This window comes from Aristolochia californica, unplaced genomic scaffold (genome assembly GCF_029961685.1).
Source record: "Aristolochia californica isolate CCGP_79_NKW_82.1479 unplaced genomic scaffold, dmAriCali1.0.hap1 SCAF_4, whole genome shotgun sequence".
NCBI lineage: Eukaryota > Viridiplantae > Streptophyta > Magnoliopsida > Piperales > Aristolochiaceae > Aristolochia > Aristolochia californica.
Genome location: NW_027182103.1, coordinates 6,355,364 through 6,381,982, shown reverse-complemented (window position 1 = coordinate 6,381,982; position 26,619 = coordinate 6,355,364). Strand labels below are relative to the sequence as shown.

Genomic DNA, 26,619 nt, shown 5'->3' with positions numbered 1-26,619 from the left:
AGGAAGTAGACTGACAATTTTTTTCTAAACAGGTGATACGAATAGAATCGGTCCCCCCTCAGTCCACCATCCAGAGTGATGAGTTGCTTTTGCTGCAACGAGAGCTCTCCAAATTAAGGCAGGATGGAGATTGAATTTCCATATCCACTTTAAGTAGAATTTTCAGATCCGCTGAGTCAAAGATGGGTTTGCCATTCTTATTCGTCAACTATCTCTCAATTTTCTTGTCTTTGGTCTCACATTCCGAAATTTGCTAACTCGGCAGCAGATGTACTCGCCAAGTCGGGAGTAACCTTTCAATCTCTTGTTCTTAGGGATATGCTCCTTGGTTCTTTTTAATTCTCTTTTCTAATATATACATCTTTTTCAAAAAAAAAAAAAAGCAGGTATGGAAGAGTCTCACATGACTCTCGTAACAAGAAGTCTTACAAAGCCATAATTATTATGGAAGGAGATCCCACAGAAGAGTCTCAGTTTAAAGGTGTTTTAGTTATATAAGTCTTCTATTTATGTTCAGCTTTTAATCATTCTAGCAGTTATCTTTTAGTGTTTCATTTGGGGGTAACTTGAGATAAGGGTAGTTTAATTGTAGTTGGATTCTACTAATTTTCTCTATTATAAATAGAGGCACATTGTACTAAAATTACAACAAGTTAGTGAAGTTTCTCTTTTCCAAATATTCAACATGGTATCAGAGCGGGTTTTGTGAGTGACTCAATCAACTCACAGAGATAATGAGATCCTCTCCCGATCTATCATCTTTAATAGTTTCGGTTTGTTTCATATCTTTTTTCTTTCTTTCCTGTTCCAATACCCATTGTTTTCTTGTCATTCGCACATACATACTGAGCTTTTTACATTGCAAATTATATATTGAAGGAAAGATTTTCAATTCTACTTTCCATCGCAAAAGGAAGTTTGTCAATCAGAGTTTTCTACAAAGAGAAATTGATATTTGAAGCAGCAAAGGCCAGACTACAAAAGAGGTTTGAGTAGTAGTAGAAAGCTTCAACTTTCGAGCCGTTTTATACTATCAAGAACAAGACTTTGTATGGAAAGTTATATATCGAAAGAAAGATCTATAAGTGTATTTTCTTACCTATCCAACCATTTCTCACTCTGAGTTTTCTAGAGGGAGATATGGAACATGAAGGGGTCAATGGTCATGTTGGCCAATGAAGAAAGTGTATTTGGTTCGACCAAATTACAAAGTCCGAAATCTACCAAATTTTTTCTCTCAAAATAAATATATTTTGTGAAGACATATTATACTGGATGAAAGGTATTGAAGTCTAGTATCAGAAGGAGAAATTTTCATGTCCATCTGATCTATATTTAAGGAGATATTCACATTGGAGTCAGTAAAGGTCAAACTACAGAAGGAAGAGAATCAAGAGGTCATAAAAAGTCCGAGAATGAATCTTTTTATATCGATTAAAGTTCTTTTGGGTCTAGATTCTTGAGCAACAAACCATTTGTTCATTTCAAAAAAAAAAAAAAACCATTTGTGATTCTAGGCTATATTTTGGGAGATATTGATATTTGAAGTGTCAAAGGTCAATTATGCCGAAAATCTTTCATTTTCCTATTTTCTCTCCATGCATTGACATGAATTGAGTTTCCTTTTCTCCTAAAATCCGAGTTTTTTAGCCAAATTTATCATCTAATCAGAGAGTTTGTGTCTAACTTAACCACTCCATGATGTGCTCATTCAACATATGCAATATCTTGCATCAATGCTTTTTTTTTAAATAGGGTGTGAATATAAATTGCAAGATGATATCTTGCATCAATGTTGTTTTCAAGTTTTGTGTTTTTGTTACTTGGTTATATATCTTCCACATAGTTAACTCCGAAAATTGTGGTCACCCCAAAAAAAGTTATACATGGCAAATTTGTTCAATTATTTCATTACTACTATTACAATCTCCTTCTTGTTAAGGTGGTGGTTATTTTCTCTTCCTTTAATTCCCCATTAACCTTTTACTTGGCAGTCTTTCTTATACCATCGGCTAGCCTTTAGGTGCGTTACTTTGCTTGGTCCTTTTTTTTATATATATGGGTGTTTTTTAAGTCCAATGAGGTTTTTTTATTGGTACCGTTGGGTTTTTATCATCATCTTGTCAGTGACAGGCATTACCCACTTTAGTGATTATTATTTTTGTTTGAAATCCTTTGACGTTGGTTTCAACTTATATTTTTATCACCCTTTTTTTCTTATGAAAGTCTATGTCCGGTTTCATACTTATCCTTGGGACACCTTGACGGAGGGGATTATTATTACAACTATTTTAATTGTTTCAAGTTGGGATCATTGTCATTACCTCCCAGCTTGAGGAGGGGAATACAAGGAGAAGCATGGGGATGAGATTGGAAGTTGAGTGTTGCAGTGATTGCAGTCTCCTTCTGAATTCCACATTTGAGAAGTAGTATAATCTACAATGAAGAATTATACATGTCGTGGTAATTTTTATGTGACCAAAATATTCAAGAAAGGGGAGCACAAAAGGCGAAGTTTTTGCATCTATGAAGAATTGCATCTAAGAAGAATTTTTTTCAGCAAAAGAAAATTGAAGACCAAGAATCTTTTTTTTATTACAAACTCAAGTTATAAACTCCAGGTTGAGGGGGAGTGTTGAAGAGCAGGTATGGAAGAGTCTCACAAGACTCTCACGACAAGAAGAGTTTCAATTTAAAAATGTTTTAGTTATATCAATCTTCTATTTATGTTCAGTTGTTTAATTGTTCTAGGACTTATCTTTTAGTGTTTAACTTTGGGTGTAGCTGGGACAAAGGTTGTTTAATTATAGTTGGATTCCACTAGTTTCCTCAATTATAAATAGAGGTAAATTGTACTAAAATTACAACAAGTTAGAGAAATTTTTCTCTTTTCTAGAAATTCAACAAAACAAAAATAATAAATTGAGCACAGTGAAGAGGGCATACAGCAGATGATCTAAGCTGACTATCTACAGTTTCATCCTCATCTGCAAACCCCTCAGCAATGAGGCGCATCAAATTATGGGCAACTTTAGTATTGACCAGATCACCTGCATGCTCAAAGACCTTGTTCATGATCTGAAGAGTGCACTAGTTAGAAGTCATACTAATTCATGAGTCTTACCCATAACTTAGTAAATGCCGAAGGTCAAAAAATACCCAAATTAATACCGATGACTTCTCTTACCTGGATAAACCATTGGTGCTTGGTGCAAATTGTTCTGCAAGCTCTACACATTGAGAGGCTATTTCTGTTTTATAATGATTATCACTGATGCTAATCATGTAGTCAATCATGTGATCAACAATAACTTCCACATTAGTGGACTTTGTCATTTTATAAAGTAGTTCAAAGGTCCTCCTCTTTAAAGTATCATCAGGATCCTGCAGGTCAGCATTTTTAAAAGCATCAGGATGAGACATCAAGTCTATGACTAAGGAAATAAAATGAGGAGCTCTCTTCAATTTGAAGCAATCTGCTAAGCCTTCCTCGTGCAATCCATTAGCCCTTTGAAAATGATAAGATATAGGATCAAGATAAATTCTTAAATGTCCAAAAGAAAAAGAGAAAAACCCTCTGACTAATTCCCCGATGAGAATAACGCACTGATATGTTGGAGGCCCTTCCTTTTTGAAAATAGTGAGAATATCCCAAAAAGAAAAGGTAAAAGAACAACTACTGCAAGGAGGCCCAGGTCCAATGGGTTCCTTTTCAGGCCATATTAAAATAATTATAAAGAAATAACCATATAATAGAAAGAGAGGAAAGTAAAGAAATGGAAAAGACATGGATAAGATATATACATATATGTGTGTGTGTGTGTGTGTGTGTGTGTGTGTGTGTGTGTGTGTATGTATATGATTTTTAACTTGAGAACTAACATAAATAGGAAACATACAGACATTCTAACTTCTCTCAATGAATAAACTGAACTGAAAACTACTTTGCATATATAGAGTAAAACTTCTACTTGAATGATAATTCTTATACAACAATTCTTCTACATCTTTAACAATAACTTGAAAAAGAAGAAAAATAATCAAATTGTAATTCGTAATCCAAGGCACCACGACCAATCAACAAGAGCAAATAATCCCAGCAAAGAAAATAAAACTTTATCCTCAAAAGAACAATATATCCTTTGAAAAATGCTAACCTCCAAGCAATCAATCACCGCCAGCTGGTGCTCTTCAGCAACGTCAGGGTTTATCTTTATTAGTCGACCAAGAGCATCAATTCCCATATATTTTAGATTATGGCTGTCACTCTGCCATTGAAGGAAACTAGTTAAAGCCAAAAAAAAAAGTTGGAGAAGACAAAATTAAACACCAATGCACAAAAGGAAAAAGAAAATTATAATATGAATAAGTTGCTTAGTCTTTTCTTTTCATAGTCCCGCATATAGTGATAACATACAGGATTCATATGTTGTTCAAAGAGTCTTCAATGTGCATTGAAGAGCAAAACTCAATTGATACAGAATCATTAGTGGAGGTCCTCTTTCCATTTACAGCCCAGCTAATGACCCAATGATTTAGGTTAGTCCTTTACTGTGAGGGATCTCAACTTAGTGAGACTTTCCTGGACTCCCAGACGACTGAGTTTGAGAGGTTGACAAGCTTCTCAGAAATTCACAGCACTTATGTATAAATGGTGCAAGGGAGGATAACTTGGTGTGCTGAATGCTCCGGAAAATTTTATGTGGCCTAGGCCTAGTTCTACGATGTTAACAGGAAGACCAGCCTATCCCCTCTTCTAGCACTGGCACGGAGATTGATTCCAACACCATCCTCCTATCCCCCTGACCCAAAGTCAAGGTAGTCCTAAAAGGTAGAATTCTCACTTGTGATGAGCTTTATAGGCATGGCTTTTGGTCCCAAAAATAGCACTGTACTCTATACAATGAGAATGATGAAGCTGCTGATAATTGTTTATTGCAGTGACCCTTTCGCTGCCACGGTCTGGAGATCCTTTATTCAGCACATTGGGCTATCCTCATGTCTTCCTGCTACATTTGCTGATTAGCTGGCTGAAATCTTATATACCAAGCTTGGGTAAAACTCAAGGAAAATTGTGGCTCCATCTGATCTTGGAGCTTACGGGTGGAAGAGCGTGATAGGGAACAATCTTCTAAAGAGTGCTATCTTGGTGCCTATCTTTTGGCTCTCTCTTCGACATGGCTTAAAAAACAATTCGATAATTATGCTGAGGCAGCTCATAGGCTCCAATGGAAAAAAACACCGCTTGCTGTTTTAGGCCTCTTTATGCAGGTTGAGACCTGATTCTTGTCCCCAAGCAGGTGTCTCAAGTTAAATTTTGTCAAGATCTCTAAAGGCAATCGTACTCCAGGGGGTATTGGGGAGCTATTCGCAATCATGAGGGAGTTATTGCAAGAATTCTGGCACATCGGTTAAAAGCCCTCCTCCCGATCGTCATCCACCGCAAGCAAGGCGCTTGTCTCAAGGGGAAAGAAATTCTTGACTCTACAATGGCTGCGCATGAGCTCATTGATCATTTTAGTCGTAGCAAAGAGCCAAGAATTTTCCTCAAACTTGATCTGGAAAAGGCTTTTGATCGAGTTAATTGGACTCTTCTAGATGAGCTTATGGAAAAAATGGGATTCGGCGCAAAATGAAGATTTTGGATTAGGAGTTGTGTGGGTTCGGCTTCCTACTCTCTCATTCTTAATGGTGTTGTGTGAGGTTATTTCAGAGGGACAAGGGGGATCAGACAGGGAGACCCGCTCTCTCTGCTTCTTTTCAACATTATCGGGGAATTCCTCTCCTCTATGTTTTACTCAGCGGTGAATCTCGGGTGGGTCCCCCCAACCAGCTCCCAACAGGCTTTTAATATCCCCATTCTGCAATATGCGGATGATACTATCATTTTTGGGATAGGAAATATGGATGGTGCTAGAAGGATCAAAGTTGTCTTGGGTCTATTTGAACTTGCCTCGGGGCAGAAAATTAATTGGGGGAAAACTTCCCTTATGGGTTTCAATGTCTGCCCGGTGTTACTAGAAGAGTTGGCGAACATCTTTGGATGTAAAACCTCTAGCATCCCATCAACCTACCATGGTCTTCCTCTCTTCAATGGCCGCATAAACCGAAGTCTATGGAATCTTGTGGTGGAAAAATTGGAGACATGTCTAGCAACATGGAAGGGCAGATTTCTTAGCAAAGTTGGCAGACTCATTCTCTTGAAGTCTTGTATCGCAGGCATCCCAAATTATGCTTTGTCTTTTATGCCCTGCCCCTTTTCGATTTGCAATACCATGGATCGGTTAAAAAGAAGATTTCTATGGAGAGGATCTAGTGATACTTTTAAGTATCATTTGATCAAATGGGAGAATATATGTATGCCAAAAAATATGGGAGGTTTAGGGATTTGGAAATCGAAGGATATGAACCAAGCCATGCTATTAAAATGGATTTGAAAGTTCAACAATGTTTCTTTTAATCTTTGGAAGGAAATGGTATCTGCTAAGCTTGGCTATCCTTCTCCTTGGTGGACTTCAGGAGGCAATCGGAGATGTTTATCTCCAATTTGGAATGATATCTACTTATTCCCAAGTTTTCTTCAGCCGTCAGATTCTATGTTGGTAACGTCAGAACTTTAAAGTTTTGGGAGGATTGGTGGACGGGTCTAGAGCCTTTATAGTCAGCATTCAAAAACTTCCTCCTCCTATCTTTACGAAAGAAAATATCAGTTGCAGATGCTTTTGAAGGAGATGGTTTGAACCTGCACCCTAGAAGAGGTCTCTTTGATATTGAGGCTCTGGAGGCAAGTAGGTTGATGGAATCCTTGCAATCCTGCAAACTGAGGCCTTTAGTTGCTGACAAGATGATATGGTGGCCTAAAAAAAGTAGAGTTTTCTCAGTGTCCTTTGCTTACAGGTTCACTAATGGTCGGCATTCAAACCAAAGGGATCATGAGATTTTCTTTGCATGGCGTCTCTACGCCCCACCAAAGATAAAAACATTCGTATGGAGTGCCTGCCAAGGAAAGATACTCACGGCAAACGTGTTCAGAAGAAGAGGACACCCAGCAATCGACCCTCTCTGCAACTTTGAGGTCGAATCAGTCAATCATACCCTGCTTCATTGCTCTTTCTCGTGGAAGATATGGACTTCCATCCTCAGTAAGACGAGGTCGCAATTTTGTATGTCGGTGGATCTAATTTCTTTCAGCAAGATGCTCATTGGTTCTTCCCTTCCTGGGCTTGGAAAGCTTATGACATCTGCTTGCACTAGTTTCATTCCGTGGGGCTTTGGAATGAGCGTAACTAGAGGCATTTTGATGCTAGGAGTAATTATGTGGTAAGGGTTGCTGATTGTGTGTCAGGTCAGATCTCTGCTTGGCTCCTTACAAAGAAGCCTTTCTCCTCCTTTGCTGGTTCGTCTATCCATGATAATTGGAGCGTCATCGGAAAGATGCAGTGTGGAACAAAGACCCTGGTCATGCAAGAATAGACCCCCCCAGAGCCGGGTTTCCTAAAGTTAAATTTTGATGGTTCTTCTCTTGGTAATCCCAAAATGACGGGTTTTGGGGGTGTTATCTCAGATTCCTCAGGCAATCAGTGTTTGTCGTACACTGGTCCGTTAGGCATTACTGACTCAACGACGGCTGAGCTCAAAGGTCTTCTCAATGGGCTTTGCGTTTTTCGAGGCAAATATTGTAGTCCTCTCCACATTGAGGGGGACTCAAATGTGGTAATCGGTTGGTGCGAAAATGAGTCTCCAAGGTCTTCTCAATGGGCTCTGCGTTTTCTAAGGCAAATATTGTAGTCCTCCACATTGGGGGGACTTAAAGGTGGTAATTGGTTGGTGCGAAAATGCGTCCCCCCCCCCCCGGGCGGCATTGGGATTCTCTTTGAGAAATTCTTGAAACTGTTTCTCAATTTTCTTGTATTTGATCTCACATTCCGAGATCTACTAACTCGGTGGCAGATGTGTTCGCCAAGTCAGGAGCAACCTTTCAATCTCTTGTTGTTAGGGATTTGCTCCTAGTTTTTTTGTAATTCTTTGTATTAATATATGCATACTTTTCAAAAACAAAAGTCTTATTATCTTCCTTGAGCCTCCTAGGTAGATTCCATGGAAGCAGAAGTTGGGGCTCTTCTTCAAAGTATTATTCCTTTATTATGAACAATTTGCTTTGCCATTGATCGTTGAGAGGGATTTATTAGTCATTATCTCTTAAGCCAAAGAAGTAGCTGAGTCCACCATGAGGTTTGAATGCCTCTTTTTGTATATATCTGGTGCGAAGTTGCAAAAGAGAGGAAAGAGAGCGAACATGTGAGAGAGAGGGAGAGAGAGAAAGGGGGCCGAACGAGTGGGAAAGAAAAAGGAATTCTCTCTCCCCTCATGTAACTCCTTATTTATAATAAAACAAGTTACTGTTTAAAAAAAAAAAAAAAACATGTTACAAAAAAGAGAAAGTAGTTTCCTCAACATACGTGGAGACCAAGACAACCTAATTATCTAGCCTTAACCACCCAAGAAAGGTAGTAAAATAGGAAATAAAATAGGCACAACTTACTATCATATTTTCCAACCACCCTTACAATGTCCCTTTTCATCATCCCCCTCAAACTGAGGTTTACAACTTCAGCTTGTTACATAGTTTATCAAAATAAAAAATCAAAAGACTTCACATGTTTAGGTATTCAATGAAGCAATCAGCTCACAACTCTTCAACTTGATCTTGTAATCAGCTCACAACTCTTCAACTTGATCTTGCACTCAGCCACTTCACAAATTTTGCATCTTCCTGTCACCCCTTTACTTGGAATGTCTTGAAAAAGCTTGACTATGGAAGAAACTCTGATGAACACATCGCCTCCGCTCTGGCAACCTTGAACAAGCTTCACATCGAAGCCAACTTCTGGCATCATTGTAAGCTTCACCATCACTAAAGTACTCCGCACTTCTCCCCTTCCAGTGGGGGAACCATGACTCAAAGAGACCCAGCTTGGGTATCATCTTTAGCTGCACAACTAGGCTCTATACTCCACCCAAACTAGAAGATCAACATCTATCAAGCATTAATACAAGAACAAACCTAGCTGATTATCTAACTTGCCTCAACCCATTGCAATGATAGAAACCAAAGTCAAGGAAGAAAGTAATGCTCATTACTCTGGTCATATGTACTCCTTCTTATAGCAGCAAATCACAGGTGTAAACCCTTTTTCTTAAGAAAAGGCATGTGACAAAGTACTATTGTAGCAAGGGTCTATGGGCATTGCTCCAAAGTGATGAAATAACAAAACACAAACAGAATGGGTGCTAGTAGAATTTTTGGAAGACTAACACTACTTGAAAAGACCTAAATTAAAAACACATGCAAATATGAAGATTTCAAGAGAGGGATAGACCAAGCTGACCCAATTCAAACGATGACTTGGACAATATCCAAGCAACCAGAATTTTTAATGAACTAAACACCAGAAATCAATTATAGGTTTTTGTTCATTAAGACAAAGCTTGATTGCTTCAGACATAAGAGGCTCACAGTAGTAGCATATAAGGAAGGTTTTTTCCACAAAGATATTGGACAATATCCGAACTCCATACACCCAACACTTGCAAGCTACTTTCCTTTTTTCTGTTTTTTTTTTACAAATTTGAAATAGGAAGCAAAAAGTCAAAGTGACGTTTCCAAGTTCCAACTACAATAGGAGAATTGGAAATATTAATTACTGAACTCCACGTCCATATTCTTTTGAAAAGAGGAATCCTAATTGGAGAACAACTTTCACGTTGCTGCCCTTCTCATATCACATGACTAAAAAAACTCATGATTTGGACTCTTCTACTTGGAAATTTCATAAAAAATAAAGAAGCCACACTGGTAAAGGGCATAGGAGAATCTTGGGCAACTTAGAATAGAAATTTTTCATGTCCAAGAGAAAACCACAAAGAGGATGCTTCACACTCTTTCAGGCAAGCTTTTAGAAAGTTTCCTAAAAAAATAAAAAATAGAAGCCAGCTGGTGAAGGACGCGGGAAACTCTTGTGCAAGGAAGAAAACTCTCAGCTTAACTAGGACTCTTCAAGCCTTTGCAACCAAATAGGAAAAAAGAATAGTAAAGGCATTGTTGTTTCTTAGAGCAAGCAAGTAAAAATAGGAACTCTGTTGCTTATAAACGTGAAAAGCTTTTGGACAAGACTATAGAAACCTGCTGCTCATGAATGTGGTGAGGAGAAGTCGATGCATAGAAGAAACTCACATTGGAAAAGTTACTTGAAGTTGTTTACACCAAATAGAAAGGGGAATTCAGGAAAGAAGAAACCAAACCTCTCGATGAAGATTTGCAGCAAGACTCAGCTGACCTTGGAAACTTGGACAAACACCTCTAGATTCAATGTTCTTCTCCTAAATTCTCTCAAGAATTGAACACATCATTAAGGGAGAACAAAAACCAGTAGCTAGAAGAAGGCAAAGATGTTCAAGAAAAAGAAGACTTCCAACAAAATCTTGCAATTCTCTCTTAGATCAACGTCAGAAAATAACACATTCATGCACCAAAGGACTTGTGGTTCTCAGCAAACTCACACTTGCACAAGCAACAAGAACTATAAACCTAACACACTTTCTATCTCCGAGTCAGGCCTGCTCTGATAACATGTGAGAAATTGCAAGAGAAGAAGAGGAAAGAAATGTGAGAGAGAGAGAGGGGCTGAACCACTGGAAGAGAAAAAGGAGTGTTCTGCCCCCTCCTGAAACTCTTTATTTATACTAAAACAAGTTATAAAGAATAGAATGCAGTCTCGTCAACACATGAGGAGACCCACTTCCTGATCTTGCTAGTTTGTCGCAAGTTATTTGGGCACTTGAGCTCCATTGGCAAATTCATTAGCTGATTCCCTTGCTAAGAGGAAGACCTTCCAAGCAACATCTTGTTTTTAATGTTGCCCTTGTTGTGTAATTCTGTATTGTAGATCTTCTTAGTTTTCCTTTTCTTTCTCTCCATGTTTTCTGCTTTGCTTTTCTACAAAATTTAGCATCATCCAAAAAAAGAAAAGGGAGTCCACAAGGGCTGAAGAAAAAAGAAATATTCACTGGCCTATAACCGGTCATGTCATGTGGATGTCTGATGTAAGCTTTGTCTGACATTAGTCAAGTGGAAAACCTTTCCAGAATGAATCAGTCATGGCAGTATCAGATGTAAACTTTGACTCAAGTGTTGGCATAAAAATGATCTTTCAAGTTTCAAAGTCAATTTACCCACTTAAAGAGCAAAATTTTGCATTAAAAGAGTTAACAGTTGGAGCTAAAGTTACTAAATTTAGTTAAGCAGATCTTATGTACAGTTATAGGGAATCTACAGATAGAGGTTAACTACATGTGAGCTACTTTCTGTTCTTCTGAAGAGAGCACTTGAGACTCTTCTTTTTTCAACTAGTTAGATACACAAGAAAATCTGGGCAATGCATGTTTATGACTTGAAGCACTTTTCATCAAGTAGTAGTTGTCTCATGTAGTTCCACACTTCATCAAGTACAAATAAAGGATGTCACGACTCATAACCTCCATAAATTGACATCACTTTAAACAGGAGAAAAAAAGGAGCGAATGAAAGTTATTCTATGAATACCAGATATCAGAAAGAGGAAACGTGTAGAAGACAAACCTTGAGAAACTTGGAAGTCACTTCAGCAGCAGCATCAAGTAACTTAGAATTGGGATATATAGATGAGACACAACATATGCACTCATATAAAATGGCATTTCCTATATTACTCGAGGATTCACATTTTCTGAAAATGTCTCCAAGAACAGTATACATATGCTCACTTGCTTGCTTATCACCAGCACCCAAAAGTGCCAGAATCTTGAGTAATCTTATCTGCCAGAGATTAGAAAAAATATGATGGTAAAACCCAATCAGAAATAGGTAAATTCAAAGATAAGAACACATAAACTAGGCTTCTGTAGATAATGAATCCAAAAAGTAACAGAAGACGTTTGTTAAATTTGGCTATTTTATAATCCCAAATATTCCAATCTTCTGAGCCTTAGTCCCCAAACCTGAACATGAACTTCAGTAACATATGACATTTACATAAATACATATAAAACATCAAACATAGATTTTTCTTTTGCCAGATATGCAATATAATATTGATATCATAGCTTATGGTTTAGGGAGAATCAGGTTGGTGTATTCAGCCAATCACAGCAACGCCGACTCTATTGAGGGCAACTTACAAGCAGTCTTCCAAGGTCTAATCCGTATATAGGCTCCCTCTCTAGTTTGCGGCAGCTACTTTCAAAATCACAGTTCCTCTATAATTATATACACTTTAAGTTCTACTGTAGACTTGAGTTAACTATAAAAACATTTGTGAATATGCAGATTGATATAATCATTCATGCATACATTATATTTACCAGCAACATATCAACCACAGAGAAAAGTTTAACATATCGACATATGAACCACTGTAGATTAAAAGTACTTTAACTGCACAACTAGTAATGTGTGTGTGTGTGTGTGTGTGTGTGTGTGTGTGTGTGTGTGTGTGTGTGTGTACATTATATTTACCAGCAACATATCAACCACAGAGAAAAGTTTAACATATCGACATGTGCTAAGGTACTTTAACATATCGACATATAGTAATGTGTGTGTGTGTGTGTGTGTGTGTGTCTGTGTGTGTGTGTGTGTGTCTGTGTGTGTCTGTGTGTCTGTGTGTGTGTGTGTGTGTGTGTGTGTGTGTGTGTGTGTATATGTGTGTGTGTGTGTTACCTTTAACATATCGACATATAGTAATGTGTGTGTGTGTGTGTGTGTGTGTGTTACCTTTAACATATCGACATATAGTAATGTGTGTACATTATATTTACCAGCAACATATCAACCACAGAGAAAAGTTTAACATATCAACATATGAACCACTGTCGATTAAAGGTACTTTAACTGCACAACTAGTAATGTGTGTGTGTGTACATTATATTTACCAGCAACATATCAACCGCAGAGAAAAGTTTAACATATCGACATATGAACCACTGTAGATTAAAGGTACTTTAACTGCACAACTAGTAATATGTGTGTGTGTACATTATATTTACCAGCAACATATCAACCACAGAGAAAAGTTTAACATATCGACATATGAACCACTGTAGATTAAAGGTACTTTAACTGCACAACTAGTAATGTGTGTGTGTGTGTGTGTGTGTGTGTACATTATATTTACCAGTAACATATCAACCGCAGAGAAAAGTTTAACATATCGACATATGAACCACTGTAGATTAAAGGTACTTTAATTGCACAACTAGTAATGTGTGTGTGCGTGTACATTATATTTACCAGCAACATATCAACCACAGAGAAAAGTTTAACATATCGACATATGAACCACTGTAGATTAAAAGTACTTTAACTGCACAACTAGTATTGTGCGTGTGTGTTTGTGTGTGTGTGTGTGTGTTTACAAATCAAGCCAAGCACAAAATTATGAAATGAGAAACTCCTCACATATGGAAAATGACCCAGCCGTACCAACCTGAATAAACGGAGCAGGCATTTGATGGTAATCATAAGTGTGCGTGTGTATTTTACAAATCAAGCCAAGCACAAAATTATGAAATAAGAAACTCCTCACAAATGGAAAATGACCCAGCCGTACCAACCTGAATAAATGGAGCAGGCATTTGATGGTAATCATAACTCATGGGTAGTCTGCGCTCTGCTACTTGTTTCAAAATGCTAACAAAGCTAACTACCAAATCTTTGTAAGAGTTTACATCAGTTGCAATAAGATGAAAAAGAGGACAAAGTGTTGCTCCCACCACACCAGGATCATTATCACAAAGCCGCTGCAGCAATGAAACAGGTGAGTGAAGATAATACAGGACCAAAAAATTTTTGCCTTTGTAAAGGTTTGCTTGCCAAAACTGATACACTGAATGATAGAGGCTAACAAAAAACCGTTTTTCATTCCACTAGCTTTTGAGGCAATTATTTTCTTTTCTCTTTTACTGGCTTCTACCATTAAATATATTTGAAAATATCATAGAAGTATACGCATATTTAGTTGGAATACAAATCCTGGAGAACAAGTCTATACACCTCTGTTGTGTAGCTTTGCTTTGGTTTTAATGAAATGAGCCCTTTCTCAAAACATACACACACACACACACACACACACATATATATAGAGAGAGAGGGCTTATCCAATACAAAAAGTCATGCGAAATCCTATCTCAGCCATCTGATCATGATCAACAGCTATCTCAGCCATCCGATCAACGGCTGAGATAGTCGTTTCGCATGTTTCGCACCAAATGGTTTTTCGTATTGGATCAGCCGTGTATATATGTATATATTCCAGCCAAAACATGAACTTTAGCTTAAAAAGCAAACATCTAATGACATGATGAGCAATATAAGCTCATATCATGCCTAAAATAATTTATTATTCTAAGATTTGCCCTGAAATAAAATTTTCACCCTCCTCAAAAAAGAAAAAAAAGGTACCTAATTTTTGCTGATGAGGGAAGCATTTGAATTAGCTTTTAGTCTTCAAAATGTAGATCAAGATATTCTTTTTTACCACAGAATAGTTTCAACCAGGTCTAACCAGGATAATTAGAGTGAGTGCCTTCTTATACTTGAAAGAGATCATCATGCACCTAAAATTGGTCGATCAGTATTTCTGTTTCAGTTCATAACAGCAGGTCAGTAGCCTTATCCATAAACAGTTTCAATAGGGTTCAAAATATAACCTATTGTGCAATTAGCTTCATATCGCAAGAACTTCAAAAGTGCTCAATATATGACATGTTTCTCAAGGAATTAACTCAAATCTTCATGGCTAGGGGATAAAGATCATTTTGTGCTGGAATCATCGTGGTATGTACACTAACAGGTACTGTAGCTCTCATAAAAAGTGTCAAAGACAAGGACACTACCCGCACCCATAAAATACCTTTCTGAAATTGGAGACGATGTGTGATACTGAGCCAGGAGCCTTCTGGTAAAATCTATGCAACGCCATAATCGCCTTCTTCCTCACTGCCTCTTTGGGATGCCCTAACAATTCCACTACCTGTGGGAGGACAGCCGGGATCGTCTCCTCATTAATCAACTTGCAGACTGCCGTGAGTGCAGCGCAGACCACCAAATAATTGTTCGATTTCAAATCTTTCTGAATAGTATTCACAATTAGAATTATCAGATCATGGTCCTCGCTAAGAAAGAGCGTGACTGCCAAGTATCCAGTTCGTTTTAGAAGAAGGGAATCATCATGGGTCATCTTGACAGAATGAATGTAGCCAAAAGAGGCGTCATGGCCCAACATTTCCACATAAACGAGCCTTATTATGTACTCTTTCATCTTCCGTTTGGGGACGTCGGGATCAGCGATTCGGCGCTTTAAGGTTTCAATCTCATGGAGGACAATGCGTTCTTCTTCGGTCTTGGATCGAGCCTCACCAATTGACTTGACAAGGTCTAAGAATTCCTTAGATTGGCCCCACCCACCCTGGGAGCCCATGGCGAGCTCCCTGCCGATTGTTTTTAGCTGCTCCAGCTTGAAATTGGGTCTTCAAACTCCAGTTCTGCCACAGGCAAAGAGAAAGAGCATAAAGAAGCAAGCAATTGGACTAGAACACAGCTGCAGAGACAACCCTAATTGGGGGTTCCGGATCTGGATGCTTCAGCGATGTAGCTTGAATTTAAAGGAGCTGCAGAATTACAGACGGTATAGCATTGAATCAGGTAAACCAGTGAAGGGAAGGCGGAGCAATCCTTGCTTGCGCAGCTTCCCAGTGTCATTATGCTTCAGGGGCAGGTGCACACTAGCGCAAGAGGCAAGACGAGAAGCAAGAGATACTGGAAAGTGGGTCCGTGGATGACGGAACCATCGTGTTCCCAAGATCGCATGGCCGCTGTTAGACATACTCGAGGATCCCAGATCTTGAAAGAAATTTTGCGGATTATATATTAAATAATATTTAATCCAGGATGTTATTAAACCGAACTTGTCATCAAACCTATGACTCGTTTTGGTCCAATCGGGTTAGATTGTTTGGACCAGGTCCAATTAGGCCACCTTCTTATTTTCTATTATTTTGTTGAAGTTGCACATGAATGGAATCGAACTACTTTTTCTCATGTAAGTACTTTGTCATGGTTTGAATCCTCATCTAGTATAAGCAAATCCTCTCTTAAATAAAAACTTTTTACCATTTCTTTATAAGAAAATGATTGAATCGGATCGAAATAACTAGTCCAGCTCAAGTTCAAACCAAACCAATTGGCCAATATTCACGTTTTAAGCTAAAAACCATTTTCCTTATGTGAGAACTAGAAAAAGGTTTGGTTCTGATTCAATTGGGTTGAATCGGCTAATTTGATCCTTTTTTTACAATACTAATTCGTAGACTCTAGGACAAAAATTATCATGTTTCCATTTAAAACCTATTTTTTCCTAAGTTGAACCCTCTACCTTAACCTCGTCTATTTCTCCTTCTCCCAAAGTTATGAAATTTCTTCTTTCTCTTAGTTTCAGAAGGCTCTCTCAACCTGCTCAACTTCCCAACTTCTCCTTCAAGCAACCTATATCCATTAATTGTTGGTTTGGAAAGGCTTCTCGACCCTCAACAACCTAAATCCTCCTCCTTGAAGCTCCAACCTTAGACAAACAACTCATCTCCAGTTAAGCAACGTTACCAATCTTCATCTCCCTGTTTCTCATTCATTCTCCTTTCTCTGCCCATATTCTTTCTCTTTCACTCTCTCTCTCTCTCTCTCGTTCCCCTATTGGTAATCATTGCCAAGAACCTGTGCTTGGAAAATTCCATTAATTTAGTTTTATTAGCTGGAAGTTAGTAATTCTGGTCCTCTTTAAGCCATATGTAGCTCAAATACATGTTTTTACAAACAATCTCCCCAAGAGATTGGTTAGATTTTAGCTTTAGCTACGTTATTTCTATCTAGATTTCAATAGGTTCTAGATGAACCTTTCTCAAAAGAAAATTACAAAAGAAAGGAAAAAACCTACACCCTTTATCACTTGGAGAGATAATTTTCTCCTTGAGAAATCCAAGCCTCTAGCTTTGTAACATAATAGAAATTATGGAGTGTGTCTAAAGCATATGCAAAAGAGAAGGTTTGAGAAAAGAGTATGAAATTTTCCAAAGTGTAGGCTAAAGGAGGATTTTCAAATAATTGAGAGTAAAAGCGTAAGAATATGACAATAAATGCTCATTTACTTCTCAATGGGAGGTTTGGTGAAGTATTTATAAGTTCCCCAAGCCAAACTAGTTGTGTTTTGCCTGTTTGTAAAAGTTATTATTTACATTGATTGATCGCCATAAAGTTATTGGTCGATCAATCGAGTGAAATGAGTTTTTTCAATCAGAATGTGTCATATTGATCAATGGTATGATCGAACAACAACTTCATGTTGGGTCTGACATTTTAAGTTGATTGATCAATGCCAAGGTGTGATCGATTAATCAGAGTTCCCTCTGATAGTGCATTACAAGTATGATCAGTCAATGAACTTCCTGTGATCGATCATGCTTCATGTCTCTGACTTGCAAAGTTTTGCATTATCAATTAATCTTATAGGTTGACTGATTAATCAACTTGAAATTCCTTTGTCGGGACAGTATTGATCGATCAAGCTTTATAGCACGATCTGGTCATATTCTAGATGATCGATCAATTGACTTGGGTTGATCGATCCTATTTTACAATTTTGGCACGTACACTTTTGGATGATCGATAATTGGCAAATGCTGATAGATTATTCCAGTGCCAGTTCAACTAATATACTTTGAAAGCATGAGAATGAATTATCCTAAGTGCTTTTAGCATGATTGAAATATATATATGATAGTTTCAAAATATGTTTGAATGCATGTTATGTCTTAAAGCTCCAAGTTTGTATTGTACCTCAAATTTGAAGGACTTGGACAACTCTCTTCTACATAGACTGAGTTTTGACATATCTTAGTAAATATTAAACTCTAGTATTTGATTTGTCTTCATTTTTTAAGGGTGTTTCTTCAAGATTTCTCAACTTTCCATAATGCTTAAGGTCTTTGAGAAGCTTGATTAGTTTTGATGCTTTGGACCTTGAAATGTATGTCTCTTGAAGAAAAAGTATCTGAAATACTAGATTTACAATTGTCAACTCTATTAAGTTTTATTATCATCAAAATCAAGAAGGGAGTCAACATACGGTCAACAGTTTTTACTATCCCTTTTTGTGTTTATGACTTCCTTTATGTTAAGGGTTTCTTGTTCCTTATTTCAGACATTCTTTGGCTTTGGGCAATTCTTATTTTAAATTGCAAGTGTCTAAGTTGTGGATGTTAGTTATTATTATTGTTTGAATCAAAGCAGATTTCTTTAAGCAACCTAGGAAAGTGACATTCAAGGTGAGTTATTTAGTAGTCCGGGGCTTGGAGTATTGTTATATCTCCTTTTCACGTTCACATTAATTTTCTTGCATGGACTATTTGTTGTAGTTGATAGGTTGATGTCAAAGTATTGTTTGATATAAATATTTTTCTTGTTCATTCTGAGTCCATATGGTTGTTGCATGAAAGACAAAAAAATCCTCAAGTGAATGACCTTATCTTCATGTAAACCTCTTATGAACAGAAATGTGTGAATGAAAGAGAGGGATTATCAAGGTTGACAATGATAGGTTGTCAAGCTTCTCACAAAGTAACTTATCTAATTTGAACTAAATTTGTGGATAAGACTTAGAGAGGCAGAATTAAGTTCATAATGTGGAATTCCACCACACATTAACCTAGGACACCTAATATAGCTAACATGGTACCAAACTCATGGAAAAGACATCCATTTTCTTGTTATGTCTTATTGTTCTCCCCTAATATGGTATTTTCATGATAGTGCATAACATTATATTTTCATAATAGAGTAACATAAGATAGATTACTTTTAACTGTCTAGTCAGTTTGTTTATCCATTTTGAACCTGTGGTATAATTTCTATTTCTCATTTCTAATGTTAAGACGAATAGCATGGATCCCTTTTAATCTATATTTTTATACCATTCTTATTTTTTAGACTAGTAATGCTTCTTAAGAAGAAATAGTTAATGGGGGTTAAGTTGAGAATCTACCAAAATTATGACTAATAGGTTAATAGGGTGAGATCTAGGACTTTTTAGGTTGCTTAGTGCCTGTAGAAGGGGGTTTCAAGGATAGATTTTGGATATTGTCATAATAGAATTTTCTCAGTGCATCAAAATTGCTATTTTTATTTCCTCATTTGGGTAGTTTTTGTTGGCCCTGATGGCTTCACAAGAGGGGGGTGAATTGAGAATTATAGGTTTAAAAACTTAACATGTGGAAGAATAAAGTCAAGTAAATATGAAAATTAAATATACAAAAGTTCACATACCACAAACTTAACACCAAAAGTTTTTTTTATCAATGATCCCTTATTGGTATTCACCGCCCAAGAACCCGAGCTTGGGAAATTCTACTAATGATAGCTCTATTAGCTAGAATTACACAAAAGAGATTTTGGTTTTCTTTTAAGCTATGTGTATGCTCAAGTACATGATTTGTCATATAATCTCCTTTAGAGATTAACTAGATTCTAGCTCTAGTAAGTTCTTTCTATCTAAATTTGTCAAGTTCTAAATGAACCTATCAAAAAATAAAAATTACAAAGAAAGGGAAAAACTTATACTTTTGTAATTGGAGAGATACCCTTCTCCTTTGAGAGTTCCAAGATTCTAGCCTTTGATGCACAATGGGGAATGTAGGAGCTTGACTAGTATGTATTCAAGAAGGTGTAATGAAAAAGAAGTGCAAGAATTTTGCAAGATACAACTCTCTCTTTCTCGAAATTGCACTTATCAATGATTTTCAAAGGATTGAGAGTAAATGCAAGTATGTATGCTAATAAAAGCTCATTAAATTCTCAATGAGAGGTTTGGTGAGGTATTTATAAGTTTTCCAACTCAAACTAGCCATTTTTTTTACCATTTACAAAAAGTTGATGTTACATTGATCGATCAGTGTAAATTGGTTGATCAATCAATCGTGTGAAATGGCTATTTTTCTATCAAAATGTAACTTATTGACCGATGGTATGAATGATCAATATCTTCTCGTTGGGTCTGAAATTTTAAGTTGATTGATCTATGTACATGGTATGGTTGATCTATCAGAATCTGGTAGTACATAAAAAGTTTGATCAGTCAATGACCTTACTATGATCGATCATGTTTTATATCCCTGATTGACAAAGTTTTGTATGATAGATCAGTCATTGAGGTTGACCGATCAATCACCATGAATTTTCTTTGCATGAAAAATATTGATTGATCAGTCCAAATGGGTTGATCAATAATACGTATAGCATAGTTTGGCCATGTTCTGGATGATCGATCAATCAACCTTGGTTGATAGGTTGATCGATCGATCATGCTTTATATTTTTGGCTTGTGCGCTTCTGGTTGACCGATTAGTAGATGCTAATTGATCATTCTAATGTTAGTTTACTATTTGGATTTTTAAAGCATGGGGTTTTTTTATCTTAAGTGATTCTAACATGTATGAAATATGTGTATACATTTATAAAAACATGTTTGAATGCAAAACATGTCCTAAAGCTCCAAATTTGTATTGTACCTCAATTTGTGGAAGAAATGGACTACTCTCTTATATAGATTGAGTTTTTGACTTAACTCAACAATTCCTAAACTCTAGTCTTCAATTTTACTTCTTCTTCAAAGGGTGATTCTTCAAGAGCTCTTTGACATTCCATGGAGCTTGAGGTCTTTGATAAGTTTGTATCAATTCAATGCTTTGGACCTTGAATTTGGCATCTCTTGAAGGAAATGTATTTGAAATACTAGATTTACAGTTGTTAGCTCAATTAAACTTTGTAATAATCAAAATCAAGAAGGGAGTCAATACTTGGTCAACAAATGTATCTTCCCTCAACCACTTGTGATAAGAAGGTTCATCAACATGCATAAGTGGCTAGTTTATATGTCCTTCAAGGTCTCTAGTAATCAGAATTTTTTTGACAGATTAAGGCCATGGCAAGCAGTTATTGAAACCCTTGAGAGGGATTGTAGTGATTCTCAAGGGATCATACTTGCTTAAATCAACTTATGATGAGGAAGAAGAAGAATTACTTGAGATTTATGCCATGCTAGATTCATTACAAATACTCTATTTTGTAATTAACTTAAGAGATTAGTAAGGTAAACACACAATTTCAGAATTATAATTAATACAAATTCACAAGGTATGGTTGAATGGATGTAGAATAACTCTGTGAAGAATATGACTTCATATATGAACTAAACATGCAAAATTCGAAATTGAATCAATTCCAGAAATTAAGGATTGAATCAATGCTGAAAATTTTATGATTAACCCACGAAAATAACACACTTAAAGGAGGGATTGAAGGCTGACTTAAACAAAAACTTTTCCTTCAGTAATTAACTTTAAACCTACTTTAAGGTTTCATGGATTTGAAAACTAAACTTTGCATTGACCAAGGGGAGATTTAATCCAGAATTAAAAGGGAATTTTTGAAATTAAATACCCGAATTTTTGGCATCAAATTCCTGGCTAAACAATTGATATATAAGAACTTACAAAAAAAATTGGAATTCAGCCATACATGACTCTGAAGAGGCTTGTTTTTTTTACCAAATCATGGGATTGAAGATAAAAAGAAATTGAAATGTTTAGGACTTGGTTTTAGATGAATTAAAATGAGTTTCACGGATTGGGAACCACTTATCTAATTTAAAATAGTGTTGGAATTTGAAAAACCCAGTAGTTTGCATCCTTCATTGACTGGAAAAAAAAAACTCCTCCTTTGCAACTTTTAACACTTTGGAATTAGCTTTACTTGAAACCCTATAATCCATGCTCTGATACTATGTTAAATTTTAGGGTTTTTCTTAGAACAACTAAGCTTTGGGAGAAGAAGAAGAAGAAGAAAGAAGAAGGAATGGAAATAATGGAGTTTAGGAGAGAAGGCTAGGTACGTGATGCAAGAAAAGAGATGGAGAAAGTGAGGAAAACTTAGCACGAATTTTATGCCCTCCCCCTTAGCTTGATACTTATAGTTTTAGGGTAGAAACCCTACTACATGAGTAAAAAGAAAAAGGAACATAAAATCTACCATGATTACAACTCATGTCACTTATTCTCTTAATTATAATAGATGTTGCACATACTACTTCAATAACCCTTGACTTGGATTTTTCTTTAGATACTGAAGTACTATCTTCAGTGCTAACCAATGAGACCGTTGGGGTTGATGCATATATTGACCAATGACATTCATGGAATAAGATAAGTCAGGTCATGTGACTGTGAGATAAATTAAATTTCCACCCAAACGTTGGAACCATCCAACATCAATGGTATCCCTTGATTTAGCACACAATATATTATTTGGTTGGACTTACATCCAAACATTCCAATTTCTTTTAAAAGATCGAGAACATACGTCCTCTGAGACAAGACAATGCCATGACTGGATTGCAGAACTTTTATACCCAGGAAATATTTTAGTAATCCTAGGTCTTTGGTTTGAAACTCGTTATTTTAATCATTTTTTGTTTGTTGAATACCCTCAGTATCACTCCCAATAACAATAATATCCTCAACATAAACAACCAGTAGAATCATACCTTTTACATATTATTTTGTAAATACATAGTGATTATTGTCACATCATGGGAACCCAAGGCACATAAACATAGTAAATTTGTTGAACCACTCATGAGGTGATTGTTTCAACTCATAAATGGCCTTATTTAAGAGACATACTTCTCTCCCTCAATCACATCCCAATAACAATAATATCCTCAACATAAACAACCAGTAGAATCATACCTTTTACATATTATTTTGTAAATACATAGTGATTATTGTCACATCATGGGAACCCAAGGCACATAAACAAAGTAGTAAATTTGTTGAACCACTCATGAGGTGATTGTTTCAACTCATAAATGGCCTTATTTAAGAGACATACTTCTCTCCCTCAATCACATCCCAATAACAATAATATCCTCAACATAAACAACCAGTAGAATCATACCTTTTACATATTATTTTGTAATTACATAGTGATTATTGTCACATCATGGGAACCCAAGGCACATAACAAAGTAGTAAATTTGTCGAACCACTCATGAGGTGATTGTTTCAACTCATAAATGACCTTATTTAAGAGACATATTTCTCTCCCTCAATCACATCCCAATAACAATAATATCCTCAACATAAACAACCAGTAGAATCATACCTTTTACATATCATTTTGTAAATACATAGTGATTATTGTCACATCATGGGAACCCAAGGCTCATAAACAAAGTAGTAAATTTGTCGAACCACTCATGAGGTGATTGTTTCAACCCATAAATGGCCTTATTTAAGCGACATACTTCTCTCCCTCAATCACATAACCTGGTGGATGGCACAACCTCTTATAATAGACCACCATTAAAAAACACAATTTTAACATCCAATTGATAAATAATCCATTTAGAATTGGTCACTAAAGAAACAAGAACTCATATTAATTTATCTTGGCTATCAGACAAAAAGTTTTATCATAATCAATATTGTAAGACTAAGTGTGCCCTTAGCAGCCAATTGAGCTTTATACTTGGCCAGGGTGTCTTCAGGGTTATTTTTTAGAGTAAGCACCCATTTCCAAAAGTTGATGGAAGGAAAGTCAAATCCCAAGTATGGTTGTTATACATGGCTTGGATCTCCTCAACCGTGGCAACCTTCCATTTTGGATCAAGTAATACCTCTATCATACATGTGCGGAATGGATGATGATGACACTGTAGCCAATAATGAAACATAAGGTTTGGATAGATAATGTATAGAAGCAAATTTACCAATTGGATTATAGGTAGATGGATGTCTAAAAGCGGTGGTTCAAGGTTTTTCACGAAGGGCAATTGGGCTGATATCATATGTTGGGCCAAATACAATAGGAAAGGATGGAGGAGAGTTTACCTTAGAAACATCAGAAGACTCTATAGGTGAGTGGTTGGTTAGACAAGAGAGAGTAGTCTCTAACTAAACAATGAGATATAAAAACTTAAAAATAAATAAATCAGAATTCAGCCATATATGACTTTGAAAGAGCAAGATTTTCACCAATTCATGCAAGTTGAAATTAAAACATGGTTGAGATGTTTAGGACTTGGTTTTGGATGAATTAAAATGAACATCAATGACTAAGAACCACTTAAGGTTGTATGCTTAGAACAACTAGGGTTTAGGAGACGAAGAAGGAGAAAGAAGAGAAGAGAGTTTGGGAAGAAGAGGCTAGGGCACGCCATGCAAGATTGACTGAGACTCTCCCCCCCCCCCTCACCAACATTAGCTTCATATTTAAAGTTTTTAGGTAGAAACCCTAGTACATGAATAATAGAAAAGGAACTTGAAAACTCCCATAATTATAACTTATGCCATGCTACTCATTCACTTAATTACAATGAATACTACACATACTACTTCAACATATAATGTTATCTTGGTAATTTTGAGGAATGTACCATAGTGAGATAAATTTATTGAGTAGTTTCTAAATGCATTTGATTAGGAAATACTTGCTATGGTAAGTTTATTTTCATAAACTACAAACTTTTTTTTCTAAGAATTGGTAGGAAAAGGGAATGTAATAAGAAAATTCTGATTGTAAAAAAAAAAAATGCTTAATATGCAATTTTCGTAGTGGGTACCTTTGTTTATAAGAACATAACAGATAATTTTTTTTATTTGGAGTGCAATGGTAATGTAACTTTAATATGGTGAGGAGCATTGGGTTATGTTTAATCCACCACAAGGTCTGCTAATCTTATATCTAAGAAGTCCCAATTTATTTAATATCCTGCATATTGATATATTGCTATTTTTTGTCTTTATAGTTTTTTTTAATTTTGATTATTTGTGTTAGCAGATTCAGGCAATTGGTAGCAAGGAGAATGTAAAAGGAAAATTATATTTTGTAAAAAAATTACTATGAAATTTATGTAATGGGTACTTTTGTTCATGAGAATATAATAGATAATTTTTTATTTGGAGAGCATTTGTAATGTAACTTTCATGTGGAGATGAGCATCGAGTTATGTTTAATCAGTCACACGATTTAATAATATTATATCTATAAAGTCTCGATTATTTTTTATATGCTATAGTTTGTTATTTCACTCCCTTACATGCATTTTTTTAATTATTATTTATTTTTTTAAAGTTTGATTTTTGAAATTTTGGTTATTCTTTTTGGTCTAATATTACCAAGTAAAAAGAAAATTCTATTTTATAAAAAATAATTATTTATTGTAGAATTTCTATAGTGCATAGATTTGTTTATGAGAATATTAAAATTATTATTTTTTATTTGGAGTGCAATGGTAACGTAACTTTCATGATTTGATGATTATCTGTGCGAAGTTTGAATATTTTTTTATTATTTATATAAATATATAATATTTTTTATTACTACATTATTTTCTTTGGTCTAATTATTATCAATGGATAAATTTATCATTTAAATGAATGATAATCATAATATTCTAATTTTATATAACTACATTAAATTCTAAAAAAAAAAAAAAAGGGACAGGAGTTTGTGTGGAACACGCGTGCGAAATAACCAACGCGGCCTAACACGTCTGGCAACAACAAGACGACATCGTCTTCTATATATCTCTGCATCAATCTCGTTTCCCCTCACCTCTCTTCTTCTCATTTTCATTCTCTTTGGTCTTTTTTTGTTTTGGTTCCCTGAAGAAATCACGCTGCACACCGAGAGCTCCTCCTTATTGTCGCCTTCCTTACGCGGGTCGGTTTGTTGAATGCAAAAACCTTCCCTTCGTTCAGAACGTTTCCCATCATGGGAGCCCCTTAGTGTCTCTCTCTCCGCCCCTCGATTGCCGGATCCCAGAAGAGTCCGAACCAGATCCAGGGAGAGACAAGGAGGTTCAGTCTCCCTCCCATCGGGACGCTTCGAAAGATCCCCAATGCAGGTGATCAAATGGGTTTTGTGGTTCGATTCGTCCCTTGATCCCGGTCTCTGACCACCACCCACTGATCCCAATGTCGGCCATGGAGGCCCATTCTCGGGCTGGCGACGTTCGCATATGGATCGTGACACTGGCCTTTCTGGGATGCATTCTGACCGGCGGGACGTTCTTGGTGATGTACATCAGCCTCCCGGAGTCACCGGAAACAGCGTGGTATCCCGTCTTGGGCATGGTCTTGGTCGGGATCCCCTGGCTTTTCTGGCTTGTCACCTTTCTGTACAGAGTCTTCCTGAAGGGAAGACTTGTTGGGGGTTCGGGAGCCCCCCGGTATCCGAACACAGCTGCTAATAATCAAAACGGCGCAGCCGCCGACGTGGACGAAGAATGTCCCCCGGAATCTGGAACTGGCAGAGAAGCTGGAACGGACGGTATGATGGTGGAAGGTGAAGAGGCTCAGGGCTCAAGTCAGAGAGGAGGTTCACATGGGGAGAGGGAACCCATGAACGCGTCGGAGGATTCTTCCCGAGCTTCACGTGAGAGCGAAGTGCCATTGGCCTTTGCAATGTCATCCTGA

General features: G+C 36.6%; 2 protein-coding genes across 2 annotated transcripts in view; one reads left to right on the top strand and one right to left on the bottom strand.

The window, feature by feature from the left end:
• LOC137963569 (AP-4 complex subunit epsilon-like) overlaps positions 1 to 15,547 on the bottom strand; it is a 71,109-nt gene extending 55,562 nt beyond the window's left edge. Inside the window, exons 1-6 of the mRNA XM_068810698.1 lie at positions 14,949 to 15,547; positions 13,651 to 13,836; positions 11,639 to 11,854; positions 4,158 to 4,268; positions 3,194 to 3,384; positions 2,947 to 3,085 (exon numbers count right to left, since the gene is read on the bottom strand). Coding sequence (XP_068666799.1) covers positions 2,947 to 3,085; positions 3,194 to 3,384; positions 4,158 to 4,268; positions 11,639 to 11,854; positions 13,651 to 13,836; positions 14,949 to 15,515 — 1,410 coding nt within the window. The 5' untranslated portion in view covers positions 15,516 to 15,547. The remainder of the gene's footprint in view (positions 1 to 2,946; positions 3,086 to 3,193; positions 3,385 to 4,157; positions 4,269 to 11,638; positions 11,855 to 13,650; positions 13,837 to 14,948) is intronic.
• Positions 15,548 to 26,127: 10,580 nt separating this feature from the next.
• On the top strand, positions 26,128 to 26,619 carry LOC137963062 (uncharacterized). The gene has a single exon (XM_068810245.1). The coding sequence runs from the start codon at positions 26,128 to 26,130 to the stop codon at positions 26,617 to 26,619; it is 492 nt and encodes a 163-aa protein (XP_068666346.1).